At 36.5% G+C, this 22656-nt stretch overlaps 1 protein-coding gene across 13 annotated transcripts in view; it reads right to left on the bottom strand.

The window, feature by feature from the left end:
• Positions 1–22656, bottom strand: part of LOC113225609 (uncharacterized protein CG43867) — a 472277-nt gene that overhangs the window by 72308 nt on the left and 377313 nt on the right. For 12 of the 13 annotated variants that reach the window (XM_026457966.1, XM_026457952.1, XM_026457960.1 and 9 more), the window contains exon 3: positions 22031–22093. In XM_026457966.1, the coding sequence (XP_026313751.1) occupies positions 22031–22093 (63 nt within the window). Of the gene's footprint in view, positions 1–13744; positions 13908–22030; positions 22094–22656 lie in introns of those variants that run through there. The other variant, XM_026457965.1, reaches the window with a different exon arrangement.

The raw sequence follows: 22656 nt of genomic DNA, 5'->3' as shown, positions 1-22656 counted from the left end.
ATAAAAATAAACTAGTAGGTAACTGAAAACAATAAACCTTAATGTATAACATAATAAGTAATAACTTAGTAATTAACGACACATGCATTATTTTGATCAGTTTGAATTGGTCACTGCACATTATACCCGAATACCTTTGCAAAGCAAAATCAAGCTTGTCTTTGGTATTTTATATATGTATATGTATAAGAAAAGATAAAATTGTTTATTTCATTCGTATAAGGCACAATCATAAACTTAAAGGTTATATTACTTATTATCGTGAGTTGCGTTTATACATGAACTATACTAATGGCTGGTATCTTTCCTCGGACATTGATTTTTCATGTAAAATGTTTTTAATGTTTTACTTTTTTATCAATCATTTCATCTACAAGGATTTTTGGTAAGTTTTTAATATGTATGGAAGTTTACACATCCAAACTCTTTTATCATAATCAATATTACTTGTATAGGTAACTATAGAAGTTACAAAGCAAATTACAAAGCAACTATACAAGTGTCAATTTGCATTGTAAAGTCTTGCGATGAATACCTAACAAAATGTCAATTAACAACTATCTTTATACGTCTACCTTGTCCAAATTGGTAACAGAATTGACAGTAATCACACCTACCGACTGTGACATATAGACAGACAGCTGATGCATGCAAATAAGGTCAGTGAGGATGTAAGATTTCCTGTGACATTTTTTAACGTGATTTCCGTGGGAGTGAGTCCGTAGGTGCAAAACTGCGTTCACTTCAGCTAAAGGTCAACGGTTTGTGAATTAGTGGATTTAATTGTCCCTAATAGACGCATTTTGAAATACCTTAAATCTGATTCTGACGATTTGTCTCATTATCAGGAACTTATTGAACGTCTCACAGTTTTCCACAAATCACCTCTTAGGAGAGGGTGTAGGTTGTAGTCTGCCACACCGGTCCAATGTGGACAAAATCACAGATATTCCAAGAGTTGTACGATTTGTCTCAAAATCCCTTTTAAATCCATAATACTGTGGCAAACTTCGAACTCGCACTCCATTCGGTTAATCTCGGCCCGCTGCTCGGTTTTACTAAAAATTTACTTTTATTGACTGTCTTAATATTCTTAATAAATATTCCTAACAAACTGGAATATTCTATGGTGCTCAAGGCCCTTGGGTATGCCAAATCTCGACGCGGTAGGTATCTTCTACCAAAGTTGTGAACAATGTGTGCGTCTATTCTTTGCTAGTTTGTTGGTAGTATCTACCAGATATTCGCAAATGTACGAGAAGCAACTGGGTTACTATCGCTCTAATTTTGGCTAAAGTATGTGAAACACGACTTATCAACTAAGTTATCTAAGTTATCTTAACAGAGTTATCCACTATTGACACAGACTGTGCGGTAAAAATAACATCTTCGAGAAAATTGTTCTGTGGGACAAGAAAATTATTTCCGAAGAAAAAGACGGAATATAATATAAAATATATCACTAAAGAGCAGCTGCGCCCGATGGCCTGCGCCCTGCCTTCGGAAATCTATGTAAATGCGCTATGCGTCATAGCCTCATGAATAATGGAGATATAGAGCTGTTTGTGAATGTAAGACCAAAGGAAGACATAAGTACAATGATTTCTATTGGTACACCATTAACCTTTTGGGCCGTTTCAAATGACGTCTATCACCACCTGTCCTGTTAAAATGTTTGATGCTAAACGTTTAAATAGCTTTTGAATCTCTTTCAAGCTCAAATTAACTCGTGTATGAGTACTGTTGGATGTTGGATTATTGGAACGGCTGTACCCGATACCAGCTATGTGCCTTGGACTTGCGAAGAAAGCAAAGAGACTATTTGACGACGACTCTCTTTAACCACTTCAAAAAAGGAGGAGATTCTCAATTCGACTGTATGTTCTTTTTTGTATGTATGTTACACGATAACTCCGGTATTTGTGAACCGATTTTCATGATTCTTTTTTTTGTTGGCCCTCTTTCCAATAGTGGTCCCATTTCATTTTGAAGAAAATCATCCACCTCTGAGGTTCACGCATGAAGATTCATGTTATAAATAGCGCCTTATAAATAGAGCAATTATTTTAATGGTTGATTTTGCTATTCTCCAATTCAAGGCGTTTTTCTTTCTCAAAATACTTTGAGCAGTGAGAACAGATTTTTATTATCTCCTGTGTCAAGTCCCGTGTAGTGACGAACTAGGGGCTGAATCCGGGTTTACGCACTTTCCGGTAACCGATTTTAATAAAACTTGGTAATTATATGTAATTCCACGTACTTTTAATGGTCGTTTTTTTTTAGTACTCTGTACTGAGATTATGAAATCAAAGGTTCAAAGTTATATTTCGGAGAGTGCATAGAAACTGTACAAGTTCTCTCTATCCTTATGTCATTGAATGACCACCCATTTGCATCAAGCGCTTTGCTTCTTTTTTCTTAATGCATGCGGCAATGGAATAGAATACACCACCGGTATTTATGATCCCGACACAATGAGTAGGTATTTTTTTAGACAAACGCGTATTATCGTTAGGTGACATTGTAGTATTAACATGTGTCCATCCATACTAATATTATAAATGCAAAAGTAACTCTGTTACGTTTTGACGCCTAAGCCAATGAACCAAGTTTGATGAGTTTTATTATAGAGATAGATGAGATCTTGGAGAAGGATATAGGCTACTTTTTGTCACAAGAAATCTTAAACGGTGTGAAATAAGTGATGAAAGTTTGTATGGAGAACAATAAAACTATGAAAATTAGTATACTACAGTAGGCTACCCGAAGTATTTATTCTACGCAGACGAGGTCGCGAGTAGCAGGTAGTTTTCTATAAAAAAGGTTTTTAGGCGTTGGGCGTTTCGTACTCTGAATTCCTGAAAATTAACCTAAACAAAACAATTGATAGTCACGTGTTTTAGATCCTGATTTGTTCCATGTGATCGAAGAAGTAGATATATCTTGTACGAGTATGTTTACAGTTTCTACATGACAGATATGTGTAGACTTGAAGCAACCCTATTGCGTGGCGCCTTTAAACCAAAAACAAGCAAACACAAAGCTCTTTGAAGTGTTACAAGACTGAATACATGAATGTTAAGGAGTACAATCCCACAAGGTTCGCACATAAAATCACGTCACGTCCAGTGTAATTATTAAAAGGCGGGACTATTCTTCATCGTTTTTGCGTGACATTAGTAAGAAATTATTTATGAACATCTAGTACAGTTTGCCGGTATTCAAATATTTTTATCGCGTATTAGTATATCTCTAGTATATTATTTTCATATCGGGGTACATTTATATGAAATGTGAATTATTGACTGTTTAAAAGAACACGCTCTTGTCGAACGAGAGACGTCACGACAGGCGAAACGAACAACGTATTTTTGTTCTTATTGCATAGAGTTAAATTTGTTTCTAAACAGTTCAAGCCATTTCTGTACAGATAAGTCTGGTGAATAAGAGTATTAGCTCCATGTGTTATGTATCCATTCCCCAGTAGGGTTGTTAACCCGTATTTCTAGCATAAATTTGAATGTCCCGCAAGGACATGCCACGTCAGCATTTTGCTAAATACTTTTTTTTAAATATTTTACTTAGCGATAATGCTAACCCATCGTTACAGAGCATCCTTAATTCTACTTAGATCTTTTTTTAAATTACTTAGGTATTAACTTGTACATTCCATTGGCCGGGATACTATTAAGCTTTGATAATATGAGGTTGGTTACACATGCCAACATCTGATAGTCTGATTTCAGCCTCTAGGTCTATGCGTCTTCATTCCGCTCTGATCCGGGTACATTCCACTAATTCTACTAACTCAAATAATTTTGAAAAAGTATTTGGGTAAATCAGTCTAAAATGGCCTGATGTCCGTAACAAATGCATGCCGCAATTAATTTAAACCGGTATTTTTTTTTGTTTGAAAGGGTATACTCTCGAGGTGGTCCCCAATGCCGACGAAGCTGTTCCAGGTTCGTTTCGGCTATCACAAATTTGTAATATTTTCCGTAATCAAAAGTCGACTTTTCATTTGATACAATAAATCATACAAAGGAGTCCGCAACAGTCCCATTGTTACCAAGAAGTCAGGATCTGATGAGGGGATCCCATGGAAATTGAAAAAAAAACTGATAAGCAAACTTTTGAGTTTTTTTTTCAATAAAAAAGTTACAATTATAGTCGACTCTCTTTTATAAAATGTCAAATCGCACAAACATTTTATATTGTGGGTAAACGATCGTTTTTCTTGCCCCTAGAGGCCGAATTTTAAATTGGTAACCCTGGCACCCGAAAATTAAATTGGTAACCCTGGCACCCATGCCCGTCTGTGTGAACAAATGTCACGCGTTAATTAGACTAAATTAAGGCTGATTATAAATTTTGCCTATGTATTCCTTCAATATGTTTGAACGCCTAGAATATTTTTCTATGTCAATACAACCAGTGTTTCTACAAATTAATTATGAAATATAAACTTTTTATTCTGTCTACTAATAAATAAACTCCTAGTAACTACTTATGTCAATAATATTTAAAACAACTGATCTTCTGCACTACCTATTTGTACTTTAAGTTACTTGACGGACGCTGTGGCAGCATGGGCAAACTTTCAATATCAAAAGGCATTGCTTACGCTCCTTGGTTCTAAGATTATACTGCTTAGCATGCACCCTTTGAGGAGCCTCGCCATTAAACTGTAAGCATGACAGTGCACAAAACTTGTCGACAAACGGTAATGGTTGGCGCACAGAGTAATAGTAACTAAAGTGGAGATATAACGGCTGGAAAAGATAAAGCAAGACATTTGGACTTCGGAATATTCTTATTGTAAGCGACATAGCGTTAAATTTAAATTTAACATGTATACAAATAAAACATTTGTACAGCCGAACGTATAACGTTAAAAAGAATAGGTAGCTTTGGTCGCCATGCTGATTCAATGCGTGTCGGCAACCGATCTTCACATGTGTTGGCCGTTGTCTATAAATTATTAAATTTTTTTATGCAATAACTAAGAATTATTATTTATATAATTTGTGAATCTATTTTGATGATTCTTTTTTTGTTGGAAAGAGGGTACCTCTGGAGTGGTCCCATTTAGAGGTCTAATTTGAAGAAAATATACCACCTCTAAGGGTGGCAAACTAGGGGATGAATGACTTTTGAGGTCGGTTTTTTATACTTTCTAGTATTTCAGCTTTTATTGGTTTTTAACGACTTGTTTACCGTAGCGCTATTTGTCAGAAGTCTGTGAAAGTTTTTCTGCAATATATAGTAAAACATTGTGTTATTCAATAAACTTTGTATTATAATTTCTTACTGTCCTTAAACTCCTTATACGACGTATCATTTTTCATTTAATTGGTGTTGTTAAACTTATTTTCGATACTGTAGTAAAAGAAGTCAAGCAATCAGCTATTACGGCGCGGAAGGGACAACCGTCTACGAATACTAAAGAATAAATCCCAAAGGGACATAAAACTGCAGTACTAATTAATATGTTTTAGTTTATTCTAATTGCTATTAATAATTAATAATAAATTAAACCTAATAAAAATTCATTCAATAAAATAATTTGTAAAACTTAATGTAGCGTAAATTGGAATGTTTTCTTTGTAAAATTAAAAATAAGGTATTTAATTAATAACTATTGTAACTATAGTGAAAAAGGGTGGTTTGCATTAATATTAGATATAACTGGTTGAAGACTGTACCACCTCAGTCAACCGTGACCATGGGACCTGTAAAGGGCCCGAAACGTCGGTTTTGTTTGAAAAAACAAATATACGCGATTCAAATCCGGAAAAATTGTTTCATTTCCTATAATAATAAAGAAGTTACTGATTATAAACCGTTACCGTACAACCACTCTAGGCAAAGCGTAACAGGCAAACTTGTCTCGTATTCCCGTTCTCTCAGAGAACGCAGTTATGTAGTTTCGGTAACTGTCAAAGTTTCTATGCTACGTTTCGAAATAATAGCAACAAAGAGATGCCGTAACCAGTTGTGGGAAACTTTTGATGCTGGCTTATAGATAATGTAGGTATTCTGGACTTTAGTTAACAATAATTTTCTATACGCTTACAGTTGTTATAACGATAATTCTGTGCAAGACAGCCACCACCTAATTACCTGGTCTCAAACAGGAGAATCTCCTGTACTATGGGTACCAGAACAAAGCATCCAGAACACCAAGACCAGAAAACATTTTTAAAAGTTCGATTCCCAAATTGGTGTCGAACCCGGGATCTCATCTAATGTCGAGAGTGCAAATCGCACGTCCACCGAGATAATAATATTGGTATTGATTTTATCAGGAAATGTTATGGACAGGCGTGTAGCTTACCAGTAGCACTAGAGCTTCTTGTGAAAGAGTTCGCCTAGGGAAGTACTGCCACCTTATCTATTCCTGCCGCCAAGCAGTAATATGAGCATTATTGCGTTCCAGTTTTGAAGGGTAGGTGCTGGTGAAATTACAGGCACATGGGATTTGTCAACTATGTCTCAAGGTAACGGGCCCAGTGGCAGTGCCCCTCCGATCTTTGCGGTTTAAAGCTTTAAGTGGCACTACAACTGTTATGAACAGGCGCGTCGCTTACCACCAGGCCCACGACTTGTTGTTTTATAAAAAAATCATAAGCGCACGACTAGTTCGTGCCGTCAGTTAATATTATTAAAAAAATCACCGAAGAAAATACTTTAGACGGACGTATTCCAAAGTGGTCTATTATCGACCCCTAGAGGTTTACTCCCACCTACAAGGGTCCATGACAGCGAAAAAATGAAGTCATGTAACGTTAATGGGGGTCCACCAGAGTGGAACCCGTTGAAGCAGGTCGTGGTCAACATTCTCGCGGTCATAATCCATATTACACAGATCTATGTAAGTATAATATGCGTTTAAATTACGTGTGAAGTTCTTAAATATTTAACAACAAAGAACAAATTCAGTTAGAGAAATATTATAAACCCTAACATCAATTTCTTTTTTTTTTAATATCAAATTTCTCACTAGCAATGTGTCAGCTGTCGAACACGCATTGAAGTCGAAGAATTGTAAAAAAATGCAATATTAGAATGGCAGGGGGTCTATGCCAAACAGAAAAAAATGGCACGTTGTCCAACAGACAAAAAGTATGGGAACCTCTGCTTTAGACTAAAAAAAAGCGTGATGAGCAACACATTAATTAGAAATAGAATTGGTCGCAAAAACATGGCATTTTGAAAATCATAATTATAAAACACAAGTGTTTTTTAATCTAATGTCTTCTACTAGATTACCCTTTCAAAAAACACAACTATAGTATACAGCAGGATAAGTGACATAATTCCATTTACTCGCGCACCCACACGTAAGCTCTCCAGTCTTATCATTCGCTAAGACCATCCAGAGAGGTAGACTTTACTAGTCTACCGAATCTATCGACAAGTCTAGGCATCAGTTTAGGACTGGCGGTAGAGACGACTCAGTGGTGATTTCCGTTTATATCTTTCAAATACTCTTTTCAAATACTCTTGGCTACGAAATTGTAAATTATGCTGATAGATTTGGAGTACGAACTACGAACGAAATGGATAGGAGGACGAACACGTCGTGCGTATCCATAACAGTTGCAGTGCCACTCAGAGCTTTAAATCGCAAAGATCTGAGGGGCAACCACTACGGGGCCTTCACCCTCAGACATGAGTTGACAAGTCCCATGAGCCTGTAATTTCACCAGTATCCTTGCCCTTCTAAACCGGAACACAGTAATGCTGACATTACTGCTTGGCGGCAGTAATCCGTAATATGGCAGTACTGCCCTGGATGAACTCTTTCACAAGGAGCTCTATTGCTACTTGTTTAAAGATCATCAGCTCTTTTTCCAGTTAGTGTAGGGATCTCAGTCATAAAGCAAATATTTATATTTCCACTTGTCCTATCTAAGATTTGTTTATACTATTGAAGCCCGATGGCATTACAATAATATGGTAACCTTGATCTGATGCTGCAACCAGGATAGTCAGCAGACTATGCAACTTCTCAACTACTTACAGTGTTAACATTTGGAAACGGGAATAAACGAGTTGAAATAAGAATAGGTCTACCTAGTTTCCCTACGTTTCGGCCAGGTTGCACTGGCCGTAGTCACGAGCTGATTGTCAGCCACCACCACAGGCAGGTGTGACCCGTTTCCAAATTTTCTTACTTTAGGTAGCCAGGCCTGGCCGAAACGTAGGTGTATATTATAAACTTAAAACCAAGAGTCCTAGTCCTCATGTCAGGTATCTGGCTAATTGATTTCACTAAAGGATTGAATGGAGTAGCGTTAGGTCATAAACTGAAGTACCTAGACTTTAACACTGGATTGGATACAAAGTATTTGAAATACGATAAATCGAGAGATATGTCGCCGGACATCTCACGCCGTCCGTCTGGGGTGGTTGCACTATGAGTCATATCGAATTATACATAACCTGAGCGGAATTGAATATAACGTCCCTTTTGACGCTATAAGTTTGTTTTCCTATTACAGGAGCTAGAGAAAATGACAGTTTATTACACTTCAGACAGTTACGTCGACTGTAGACTAAAAGTTAAGTATATTAGTGCAATTTTTTTATCCGATTTCAAAAAAGGAGGAGCTTGGTCTGTGTACCGTTTAGGTTCTCGGGTTTCTCTCAGAGAAATGTTTAAGGAGACTGGTATCATGACTGTGGCATCGCAGTAACTTCTCTCAAATATCGTGTGTGCGTGTAAAAATATATATAATATCCATAATATTAACCTAAGAATTAAAGGCAAAACTCATGGTACCACGGATTCGGTAAACGATTCTTTTATGGGGAATTGTATGTGTTGTTACAATAAGATTCCGGAGTATATTTTAATATTATTATTTCTTAAGTCAAAAACTTACATTAAAAGTATTTTAATTGAAAAGTCACATTACAAAATTGAAGAATATCTGTTGGATAAAGATGTATGGAAAGACAACATGAGTCGTGACTTCACACAATTGTGATTCAAAGTGTGTCCCGCAGCATTTAAGTTTATTTTAGAAAAGAGCAATCCCTAGAGTTTCTTGCTCGTTCTTCTCAGAGAGGTTAGCGTAGTGAACGAGCAGCTGCAATGTGACTTTTTCAAGTGTACATTTATTTTACCGGAATAAATGATTCTTTGGCTTTGATTAGTGTTATTTTTTATGCGACTTCAAAAAAGGAAGATCTTGGCAATTCGACTGCACTTTTTTTGTGCGTATGTTAAGCGATTACTCAGACATTTGTGAACCGTTTCTTTGATTCTTTTTTTGTTAGCAATTGGGTACCTTATCGGTGGTCCTATTTAAATAGAACAACATAATCTACCTCCAAGTGTGGCAAATTAGGGAATGAATCCGGCTTATTGAATCTCACCGTTTTTGAATAAAATTTGTCACATAGATTTAATTACTATCGAAATAAACTATTATGGTGGCCTAAAGCTGATCTGAACATATAAATGGCAGACAATTTAGAGGTTTTAGTAGCAGTAGAGCTCCTTGTGAAAGAACTCCTCCAGAGAAATACTGCTACTTTACCTATTTCTGCCGCGAAGCAGTAATGTCAGAATTACTGTGTTCGGGTTTCCAAGGGTAAGGGTGCTGGTGAAATTACAGGCACATAAGAATTGTCTCAGGGTGACGGGCGCAGTGGTAGTGTCCTTCAAATCTTTGCGATTTACAGCTATGAGTGGCACTGCAACTGTTACGGACAGGCGTGTAGCTTATCATCAGGCGCACGCCTTGTGCGTCCCATCGCTTGATCTTATGAAAAAAGTAAAGTTTTGAAATTGGTTAATCTCAAAAGAAGTAAGAAGCCAAATAGTTTCGCCAAATATTTTTCTTCGTGTTTATTTAGTTTTCTCACTGTTTGTCATTTTTAGTAAAAAAAATAAACTATCAATCGGCATAGATAATTAATGGATGTTTTATCGCATAATTATCAATGAACGTAATTAATATCTTGATATTTCAGACCCTTACAAAAGAATAAAAGTTTTTATAGGAATGAAACTATTTTTCCGGATTTAAATCGCGTATATTTGTTTTTTCAAACAAACCGACGTTTCGGGCCCTTTACAGGTCCCATGGTCACGGTTGACTGAGGTGGTACAGTCTTCAACCAGTTATGTCTAATATTGATGCAAACCACCCTATTTTTTCACTATAGTTACAATAGTTATTAATTAAATACCTTATTTTTAATTTTACAAAGAAAACATTCCAATTTACGCTACATTAAGTTACTACTAGTACTAAGAACTCGATAATAAAAGTTTTCTTTTACTTAATTCCACTTAAATATTTGTTTATAAGCTTAAGTACTTAAGTATACTTTAAAACAAATAGATAAAGTTTACAAATAATTAAGTGGAACGAAGTAGAAGAAATGCTGACATTAACACAGTACAAAATAAACTAATAGTACGTATAAAAACTTTAGTAATAAAATAAAAACTAAATAAGGAATAAAAACTTTCACTTTATTCATTTTGAAGGATTTTAAAATCCTTTAAATAATCAACAACTCATACGTGAGTTGACTGCATATAGTTATATATCGACATGCCAGAAACTAGGTCACACGAGTGGGTCTAGATCTTCAATAATCTAATAACCAATGGATGCATATTTTGTAACTCCGCCGGTTCGTTGTATAATGTAATTTCAATTTTATTCAAAGACAAGTGACAAGTCTAAAAATAGTAATAAAGAAACTCATGTGATGTTTACCTATGCTCGTACTCAATTAAGTGACCCTTCGTTTTTGTTCTTGGAAGCCATCTTTAAATTTGAACTGCGGACGCAAATAAATAGACAAATAAATCATTTCTTTTTTATGAAACCAAGCGACGAGAAGAACAAGGCGTGCGTCTTATGGTGAGCGACACGCCTGTCCTGCGGCTTAAATCGCAAAGGTCGTCTGTGGGACACTGCCACTGCGCCCGTCACCCAGAGTCACAAGTCCCATGTGCCTGTAATTTCACCATCAACCTTACCCTTCAAAACCGGAATGCAGTAATGCTCACATTACTGTTTGGCGGCAGAAATAGGTAAGGTGGCATTACCCTGGACGAACTCTTTCACAAGGAGCTCTACTGTTACTAATTCTTTCTTTCTAATTTTTAATTTTCTTTTCTACCTTACGTTATTCAAGTGATGGTCGCCTAGGGCGAACAAGTTTACTTCTCAATAGGAAAGTCGGAGGTTCAGATTCCGGTGGCGGCATTATTTATGACATTGATTACAAGTTACGTACGTTTGTAAATCTTTAGTAGCTACACCTTTCGCTGACGGCACAGGAAAACATCATAATGAAACTTAGACGTCTTAAGATTTAGATGAAGAAGAAAGGCCCCAACCCGCATTGGGCCAGAATCGCAGTATGGTCCTTTTACTCGCATTAGGTCAGAAGAAGGAATTATGGCCCGTTTTTGAGGTTCACGATGTGATGGTTTCTTATACCATGAGTCAGAAAATAACTGCCTTTACAATCTTTCATTATTACAGATTTATCTCTTTTAAATAGGACTCAGTTTGTCAGTTGTTACTCTTCCAATTGATAGCAAGTTATTTGACAGCTTTGAAAGGGTATATAGTGCATCGTTAAATTAAATATGTAGACGACATATTTAATTTAACGCACAATTTTATTATATCTTTCCCTTTAAATGTACTATGTATATACAGGGTGTAATCGTTAAGAGAGAGCAGAGGAAAAATTCCTAATCTTCGATTTGATTTTAGAGGGGTATATCCACTTTAAAGTTAAAAATAAAATATTGTATGAGTAACTACACGATATATTCAAGCATAGACATTAATCAAGAAACATAAAACAATAAAGTTTCCTCGATAGATAAAAATCACGAAATTACCTCTAATTTTCACATTTTTTCGATTCATCCTTGAAATGCTACAGGTTATTAGGACAAAAATTAGATAATTAATTATATTTATGCATGATCGACAACTGTCACTATGGATTTTTTTAAATCCCTTTAGTTTTAGAGTTATTCCGTTAAAACGAATTTGGTACTTTTAATGCGCAAAATGCAACATCTCCTGTCACATGTCACGCGAACTTCAGGCATATATTTGTTTCACAAATTTGGGCGGAGCCAGCGTCAAAACTTTTTAGGCATGCTCCCTCTTAAGTGTGCCCGTTCGATTATTCCGTAAATATAAGAAATATCAAAAACCTTAAAGCCGATATTGAAAGTAATGGGTAAAACAAGTTCGAAGAATTTTTTCAAATTAAAACTAGAGATATCCCAAACGTTTAACGTTAAACTCTATATTTAATATGACATTCGTAGAGAGCGTACAACTGCTTTGAATACAAAATTTTATATTTACATTAAAGTAAACATAATTCTGTTTTTATTCAATTTAAAGATAGTTTTATTATTTTATCTATCCACAGTTTTGTTATCTGGAAACTTATTGCTATCTTTTAAAGTAGGTCAACACCCCTTCAAAAGCGTCTCTACGAATGTCATATTAAATGAATAGCAGCGTTAAATGTTACAATTTTGGATAATTCTAGTTTTATTCAAAAAAGTTATTGATGTCGTTTTATTCATTAGGTAACGTACTTTCGATATCAGTTTAAAGGTTTTTGGTATCTCTTATATTTACGGAATAATCGCGTGGGCACGCTTAATGATTACACCCTATATAAGTAGCAACTGTGGCACCGCAATTGTTATGGATAGGCGTGACGTTTAAAAATCTTGTTGCCCCCTTTTAAATATTTACGGCACCATAACTTTTTATTTTTTAATAAATACATCACATGTCTCGCAATCTCGACCGTCGGCAAAGAAGTGTATACTACAGAAATGACCCAAAACTTTCAGATCAATCCTAATTGAAAAATATTGTACAGCTTATAGGTCGCCTGAAACTGGACGTACTAATTAATATACCAGTTTATAAAGGACTGTCATCATACACATAACATCTTAGCTCTTATTAGATTTTCTACCCCGAGCCGCAATAAAACGGGGAGGTGGGGGTAACACGGTCAACATAGATTGCATTCATTGCATGGCAGCGTACGAAGTACAAAGATGGCGGGAACGCATCGCGCATGCGTACGGTATAAAACAGCTGGCGCCGCCATATTGAACTTGGTTAGGCATGTGCTTTTCGTTTTACCATCCTGGTTTCCTGATCTAGAATGTTACGTCTGAAAATTCATATTATTGTACTAAAACTATCCACCACACCAGCGAAATTGCTTTGTAATTATTTCATGTTACATTTTGAAGTAAATCTCAAGAAGAATAGCCGATAGGGACATTTGACAAAAGCATGCTTAACAAAAGAATGACAAAATGAATTATCCTGTCACATCTTTTACCTTTGACTATGACAATTTTCTGTTAAATATTTAGTCTCTTTCTTGGTAATTTCAGTAACGATTCACAAGAGCATTATCTATCACTGAAATTCATTACAGTAACTGAGATATGTTATGTACCAATTAGATTAAGAATGATATTGTTTGTAGTTTATTGTTGACGCTTAATTGTAAAACATCGGTACAAAAAAACCACATAACCAAGGCAATTTACTTGCATTTATAGGTAGGTTACTTTGTCGAAAATGTTTTCGGATACAATATTTGTTACAAGCAATAGGCAACATGTTACTGGAGATCAAAGGAAAAAAACAAATGACAATCAATGAGGATAAGCGACGCCAAAGAAATGTGCAATACTCACGGGTAGTTGCTATGAATTCGATGGATCCGACTTCTTCATCGCCTGCCTCTTCTCGGCAAACTCGGCACTCAGTCTGTGCGCCTTCAAAGTATTGGGTTTCGACATTGTAAATACTATAACTAACCCGAAAATCACACCAAGTACTACAAAATTGGCGCTTATAACAAAATAAACACTTCAAGCCACAATTAAAGCCGAAGATTTTTTATTCAAGTCAAATTCGTTGTGTCACTAGAGGCCCGTAATTATCACTTAAATATAACACCGAAAAGTAACGCGTTAGCTGCAAAGACAAACAATTAATAACGAAAATCTATTGATCAAAAGTATTCGTAACGTTTATGTAGCAATTGTGTTTTACACTCTATATTGAATGAAAACTGCACGATACTGAGTAAAACTCGCTTTGTTTCGTAAATTTAAAGTTTAAAGACGGAATCTTAGGATGTTTCTTATCATATTTTACTGTTAAATAATAAGGATTTGTTATGTATTTGTATATACAGCTAAAGAATGAAGTTGTCGAGTGTGATGGCTTGGTGTTCACGGCTTGAAGTTGGTTAGAATCAATGCGCATGCGTAAAGGGTGGCCGCGAAAGGGAGATTTTTCTATTGTTGCCAGACGTGTGATAAAAAAAAATGTAGAACTCATGGCCATTCTGCCTGGTGGATACATCAAGTGTGAGCCACGTTTGTGCATTGCAATAGAGTTTATACTCCTTTGGTAGCAAAAGTTCACTTAATTGAGGTTAGGGTGCCATAAGCAAGGGGTTGAAAATAAATTGCGATTATAACATACATTATGTTGCATTTTATGCAATAGAAAGTTTGGTGTGTTTTTGAAGTTTTTTAATACAAGTCACGATGCTTGTTTTCTACTCCTTAATGATAACTTTAATTTTTTAATGAAGTACAGACTATTTTAGATTGATTGCTAATGTGGCTGGTTTTTTAGCATGTAGAAATTATGTTCTGCCAAAGCAGTTATAGATTTTAAGGTACTGCGTATTTGATAACGTTTATTGAAATCTGTGTTAAATAAATAAATAAGAAAATTGTAATTAATTGTTATTTTGTTTGGTTTATCCATACCAATCCGCACAATAAGTTGTTAATTAATATAGATAAATAAACAATATAATACTTGACAACTTGAAAGATTTTGCAACATTCATTTGATATTCATAAATACAATTTTATTATAACAACTCGCACTTCATACCAAATACTTTCGTAACTCAAAACTATGTAATTGTGATAACACGATTTGAAAGTTAAAAAAATACTGATCGAAACCAATAAATTTATATTCTCGTTTATAAATGGATAAAAAAATATTGCGTATAAATAAAAATAATCACGTTATTCGCAATAGGATCCATTCAGCATTTGTCAATTCCACCAAATTTTGAGTTACGATAGTATTTCGTTTCCAGTGCGAATTATAATTCGAAAATAAATTATTTATATTTTAAAATGACAAGGACTTATAAAATTAACCATTTATCATTCATCAAATCATTTAAGGGGCAATGTATACGCTTCTATAACAAGATTCCGGTTGATATACAAAATTTGCCTTTCACGAGGTTTAAAACTATAGTGAAACAAAAACTTTATACTAAAGGTTATTATACAACTTCTGCGTACTTGGATGACAAAAATCCGTGGTAGTAACCCGTTTAGCTCATGGAGGTAGTCTCAATCTGATGTTTCAAATAAAAAAATATTGTAAATGTTATTTACAAAGAGCAACCCCTAGAGTTTCTTGCTCATTCTTCTCAGGGGAATCTGCCTTAGGAATGAGCGGTAGAGTTTAACCATTGTGACGATTTCAAGTGTAATAATGCTTACCTATGAAATAAAGATTATTTTGAATTTGAATTTGAATTTAACACAAAGAACCATAAAGTTTTATTAAAAAAATATATTCACAATTTCTCTCTCGTTGCAAAACAGTGTTTATTTATACTCCATTTTACCCCATTGTACCCACTTGCACAAATAAAATCTCTTTTTTCATTTGCAAAAAATTAATAAAAAAAACTTGGTAAGCAGATATGGATCGTTCTTATACTAACTGATATAGAGTTGAATTTAAATAATACGCGTAAGGCCTGCTGCACCTCGTGAGTCATAATCCGGCGCTGGAGAAAATCAATATCATCCCACAGCAGCTGAGCTCTCATTTGCATGTACAGTTGGCAAAAAACGAAGAAATGCGAGAGTTTTTTTTATAATTAATATTAATACTTCTCAAGGACAGAATCGGAAGTACTGCCAACGTACCTATTTCTGCTGCCAATCAGTAGTGTGAGCATTACTGCGTTCCGGTTTCGAAGGAGGAAGCTGTTGAAATTACAGGCACATGGAACTTTCCAACTTATGTCTCAGGGCGTCGGGCGCAGTGGCAGTGCCCCCAGATCTTTGCGATTTAAAGCTTTGAAAGGTACTGCAACTGTTACGGACAGGCGGGTGGCTCTTACCATCAGGCGCATGTCTTGTTCGTCACTTAGTGACGAGAAAATTATATTAAAGAAAAGAACTGAAGTGAATTCGGAAACAGAAATGTAAATAGTTTAAAACATCTCAACAATAGTCCCAAAGGGCGCTTTTTTGATTTTATAATAGCACTGACATGCCGCGCGCCTGATCCATCGCGAACGTTATAAACTTTCCATTAAAGTTCCGTTATAAATATTGCGGAAGCAGAAACGAAAAGAGACGCTAAAACCAATAAAAAAAGTTCATATTACTACTAGCGGCAGTACTTCCCTTGGCATTTCACAAGGAAACTCTACTGCTATCAAAAGTTCAAACTTGGCGTACTTGTACATACTTGTCGGCATTTTCTCTGAGTACTCCAAACTAACACAAGAATATTCCATAGTTACAAATAGGGGTTGTACAATTTCGATGTCTACATTTACTTTGCTGCCACTGCAACGCACCCCCGAACGTTGGCATCCCCAATTTCTCAGTTGTCAGCTCATTTCCTAACAAATGTCTGGTATGGGGTGTGTTTTATGACGTATTGCACATACTTTCCAATGCTCGCATCGCTATGGTATTTAATATGGAAATTAAGGGAAAATATCTGTGTCAAACGGAACGATATCTAGATTTTTGGATGTTCGTGGTTATACACTAAATGATTATCATTCATGACTTATTAAGTGAATCATTTAGGATTTATTCAAACTCAATCTTATTTCATAGGTAAGCAAATTATACTTGACATGTTCATATGATTAAACTGTACTGCTCATTCGTAAAGCAGATTCCCCTGAGAAGAATGAGCAAGACTCTAGGGGTTGCTCTTATTAAATAAACATTTATACACTTATATCATTTACAATATTTACTTCAAACATAATAGACCAAGAGTACCTACAAGAACTAAACGGGCACTACAAGGGATTTTTGTCATCCAAGTACGCTGAAGCTCTTTCCTTTCTTAACTGCCTCTGTGGCCGAATAGTTACCATGCCACGCAGAAGTCCCGGGTATGGTTCCCTGGCCGGGAGAAATATTTGTATGGCCTACAGTTATTTTTAATAATATCTCAAATTAAACAAAGAACTATTCTGGTTCTAGGCCAATCACGGACACTTTTTTGTTTTATTTGTTTTGTAGTGTTTGTTTCTAGGCTAGTGCAAGTGTTGTTTTTAGGCTTTCGTTTCAGTTTGTTGGTTGTGATTCATGATTTTAATTTACTCCTAGAAAAAATATTTTCTTCAATCATTGCATAATTTTGTTAATATCTTAAAATCCTGTACCTGACTTTAAGAACTCTCATTATGCAACGATTGCATAAATTACTATTAGTATAAAGATTTCATTTCACTGTAGTTTTATTAACCTTATTATTTTTTACTAAGTAATATCGGGAAAATAATGAAAAGTCTTACCGTTAAACCTGTAATTAATGATTATGATTTAGGGTACTGTTTCATGACCACAGTTACCAGGAAATAATAAGGCAGATGAGCAACAAAATTGGAAACCTAAATAAAAATACATTGGTGTACCTCTCGACACAAATAAGCGTAAGGTTGCTTGTTAAGCAACTGAAGGCTTTTATTATTTGCTGTTACTAACATTATCATATTGCCCTCTTTGTCATAACTAACGCATCAATATATTTAAAGTTTTACTTTTTTAATGTTGGTTTTTTAATGGTTTTTCGGTCTTACTTACTGCGCTCCGATTTGGAACTGTAAAGGTGCTGGTGAAATTACAGGCACACGAGACTTGTCAACTTATGGGTGACGGTGCCACTGCGCGGCAGTGCCACTGCGCGGCAGTGCCCCTCAGACCAGACACACGACTTGTTCGTCCCGTCTCTTGGTATCGTAAAAAAAAACAGTTCCAACTCGGAAACATACGCACTTTATAAAATCGAATGTTATCATTTTCGTTCAGGTGCAGGCGTGCATGTGTTCGCACGTGCACGCCTGCACGTGCACTATGTGTATATGTTTGTTATTTTATTGTCTGTTCGGAACCATTACGGGCTGTGACATCAGCTAGGGCTGTGTACTCCATAGTCTATATGCCTATTTTACATTGTTTATTTTCTTATTAACTAGTTATACCTGCCATGAAACTCTATTTGTGTTTTAGCTCTGCAAAAGACGACCCTAGCCTTAGAGGAGGCCCGTGCCGGGCAGTGGGATCTAACACTTCTGTAATTTTTGCGGATATTGACAAAACAAGTCACGAAAGTTTAAGCGCAATCGGATGAATAATAATGTATTATACTGCATTTTCAAGCGACTTCAAGAAAGAAGGACGTTCTCAATTCGACTGTACCTTTTTTGTGTGTATGTGAACCGATTTTGATGATTCTTTTTTGTTGGAAAGAGGATGCCTCACTATGGGTTTCATTTCATCATTCAGCCATACGACGCCCACTGCTGGGCATAGCCCCCCCCCTAACGATCTCCACGACGATCGGTCCTGCGCTGCCCGCATCCATCGGCTTCCCGCGACCTTTACCATATCGTTGGTCCATATTTTGTCCTACGTCTGAACGTCGTACGGTGCGCCATTGAAGAATGTGTCTATCAATCTATGTGCCCCGTCCACTGCTACTTTAGCTGAGCAATTCTTCGAGCTATGTCGGTTACCTTAGTACTCCTATGGATTTCCTCATTTCTGATTCTATCACGTAGGAAAATACGGAGCATTGCTCTCTCCATTGCCCGCTGAGTGACCTTGAGTCTCCTTATGAGGTCCATAGTGAGGGATCACGTTTCCGATTCATATGAGAACACTGGCAACACACTGGGTCAAAGACTTTTCGTCTTGAGATATTGAGGTAATTTGGACGCGAAGTTTTTTTGTAGTTTCCCGAACGCTGCCCATCCGAGCTGGATTCGACGAGAGATCTCTTTCTCAAAGTTGGGCTTACCTAACTGGACTGTCTGTCCCAGGTACCTATACGTAATGGTCAAATGCTCGAGTGTAGTGTTCCCAATTTTAACTGGTACGGGTACATAGGGCATTCGACATGATCTTCGTCTTGTCCATGTTCATCTTAAAACCCACTCTTTGGGAAACACTACTGAGATCTTCGAGCATTGTGTTCAGGTCTCCCAAGGTCTCAGTCATAAGAACTATATCATCGGCAAATCGAAGGTGTGTTAGATACTCGCCGTTGATGTTTATGCCAAGTCCTCTCCGGTCCAGAAGCTTGAAAATATCCTCCAACGCAGCAGTGACAATTTTGGAGATATCACATCTCCCTGTTTCACACCTCGTTGCAGTTGGTTAGGATTAGAGCTCTGATCCTGTAATAGGACTGACATAGTGGCGTTTTTGTATAGGTACCTTAACACCTCGATATACCTATAGTCTATTTGGCACCTTTGGAGAGACTGCAGCACTGCCCAGGTCTTGATCTAATCACAGGCCTTCCCATAGTCCACAAACGCTAAGCAAAGTAACCGGTTATACTCCTCGGTCTTCTTGTATAACCTGCCGCACCGTATGGATGTGGTCTATGGTACTAAAACCCTTTCGGAAACCGGCTTGTTCGGGAGGTTGGAAGTCGTCAAACCTGCGAACGAGACGATTCGTGATAACTCTTGAAAACAACTTTTAGATATGGCTCAGAAGCGAGATTGGCCGATAGTTCTTCAAGAATGGTTTATCACCCTTTTTGAAGAACAGAACGACCTCGCTTCTGCCCCATGCCTTTGGGCGTTTCCATTTAAATTCCATTTTAAATTTTTCGATTCCATTTAAATTTCAAGAAAATACTCCATCTCTAAGGGTGGCAAACTAGAAGATGAATCCGGTTTCGCGAATTTACCGGTAATCGAATGTAATAAAACTTGGCAAAAAGATGTAATTTCACCAACTTTTGAGGTCTGTGTTTTTATAAAAAAATTTAATATAATAAAAAAACTTTATTCTTCAAACACGCACGCACGCACGCACGCCCGAAGCCCGCCCGCAGCACCCACGCACGTGACGATATCTGTTGCAAAATAAGCCATTCCTTGCATTTTCGTTTGAATAAAGCAATTATGGTTATGATATGATAAACCTTACTATCACGAATATCCGTAATTAGTAACCGCTCCATTTTAACGAGGCCGTAACCCTATACATAATTAATTCATCCATACCCCAGCTATTAATTACTAATGGACAGCTTTATTAGCCTAAAACCATTGTTGAAAAGATTTACGAGAAATGAATACATCGGAGGGCTAAATGGACGTGGTAATGGAACGTAGACTCGTCAATTTTCTACACAGAACTAAATGCTCTAGACTAAATGCCCGAAAAACCTAGGCAGAAATAGCTATATGTTTGTAACTTGATAATATTAGACATAAATTTTTGATGACTTTACCAACCCAGTCAGCAGTGATCATGGGACTTGTAAAGGGTCCGAAACGTTACTTCGTTTGAAAAAGTAAATATTCTATTATAAAAAAAGCAAAGTTTTATTGGACAATGTATGAAATCCTGTAAAATGGGTTCATCCCCTAATTTGCCACCCTTAAGAGGTAGAATATTTTCTTCAAATTTGAATGGGACGACAACTGAGGTACCCAATTTCCAACCAAAAAAGAATCATCGAAATCCGTTCACAGATGTCGGAGTAATCGCGTAACATACACACGAAAAAAAAAATACGTTGAATGAGAACACCGTTTTTTTTAAGTCGGTTAAAACTATACCTTCAATGAACACTATGAAAATCAAATTTTTGGACCTGTTCTGTTTTAATTTTGTTTTGTGTTTCTTTATTTTTTATTACAAAATTCGTTTTTTGTTTTTTTTGCATTTCATTTTTTGTTTCCTTACTTTTTTTTTCAGTAAATTCAGGGAGCATAATATTAGTAAATGAAATAACGTAGTTGTTTACAAAAATTACCAAAACATAAAGTTCGCCTAGTGTTCATTAGAGATAACGAAAAATAGTATCATCACAAATAGGTTTCATTTCGAATGACATGTAAAGCCAGATGATACACATTAGCGAGCTGTATCTGCAACGTGTCAGATACAGTAACGAGGTTCTATCGTGCTCGCTAGAATGAGTATTTGATTATCGTCGGCTCACTGCGAACCGCACGCGTTCCGCTCGCAGCAAGCTCGCAAGCCGTACTCACTGATTGTTTGTTATATAGCAAGCAATGATTGCAGTTACAGCTTGCTAGTGAGTACCCGGCTTAACAATCGCGATCACCTTAGCGATAATATCTGTATATATATTAATAAATTTAGTCCTAACTCATGAAAGGTAGGTACAGTAAGTATCAAAAACCTACACGAAAAATTGCCTAAGTTACACTTAAATGTTGCAATATAATTTCGAACCCCAGGATAAAGTGGTTCGACAGTATACATATATGTTCGTCCTTACAAAACATTGAAACTGGATTCTCGCCAACAAACTTGTTTAGAAATTTTAGCAAAATACACGTACTTTCTCATAAACTCATAAATAAATAAGCAACTTGAGTGTGATAAAGGAGCTACACATTTGCCGATGTAATTAACGTAACCCAGCACTGACGACGGTCCTGTCATTCCAACAGAAAACCCGTGGTATTAATGGCATGTTTTTGCTGACCCTCCTGACTTGCAGCTCTAGGTCTATTTTGTTGGAGAAAAGCTTTTAGAGGCTCCTGGATTGGAAATAGAAGGTATAACGTTGCTTTTGAAAGGGATGAAAAATATTTTTTGCTTGCATTGGTACGTTGAGAGAGTGTGTTATTAGTTTGTGTATGTTTAAAGTTTGGTTTTCATTTATTTATTTACCTTGTCCTCGGCTTCCTCTGCTCTGCCCTCGGCCTCCAGAACCCGCTGTTCGAGTTCCGAGAGCTGAAACAAATAAAAAAAGGAATTAGTTTAGGGCCCTTTACAATTGCTACTAGCAACGCCATCTAGTGAGTATCAAACAAAGTTTTTCGCTGAAGTCCTTCAGGATACGTTATTCAACGCGAACCATAGTGACTTACTCAGCAAGCTATCCACATAGTTCCAGCACCACTCAACAGATGGCGCTGACAGCTGCGCATATTTTATTGAACCACGTGGTTTTGGTTTTGCAGAGGCGACGAACTGTAGGTACCGAGTACATGTATGTATAGTAAGCTATTTATCAGGGAGGCTGTAGAAAAGGTATTATTGTTATGTAAGAGAGTATTCGTGCGGTTTCCGAGGCGCGGGGGCCGGGGGGAATCGGTTCGCGAAAGGGTGGCTCGCAAATGTTACGGCGCAGTGATATAACGTGTGTTAAGACAGGAGTAAGATTGTATTTGAAAGGTTTATTTCATGGTCTATTCGCGGAAGATGTTGCAAACAAATTGTATTTTTATTGGCATTCCAATAACGTGACGATTTCTGCGGAAAATAAAAAAGGTAACATTACAAAGTGACTATTT

Source organism: Hyposmocoma kahamanoa, unplaced genomic scaffold (genome assembly GCF_003589595.1).
Source record: "Hyposmocoma kahamanoa isolate Upper Pololo Valley unplaced genomic scaffold, ASM358959v1 168, whole genome shotgun sequence".
NCBI classification, from domain to species: Eukaryota; Metazoa; Arthropoda; class Insecta; order Lepidoptera; family Cosmopterigidae; genus Hyposmocoma; species Hyposmocoma kahamanoa.
The sequence above is the reverse complement of the archived record's forward strand: the minus strand, read 5'-3'. Positions and strand labels throughout refer to the sequence as shown.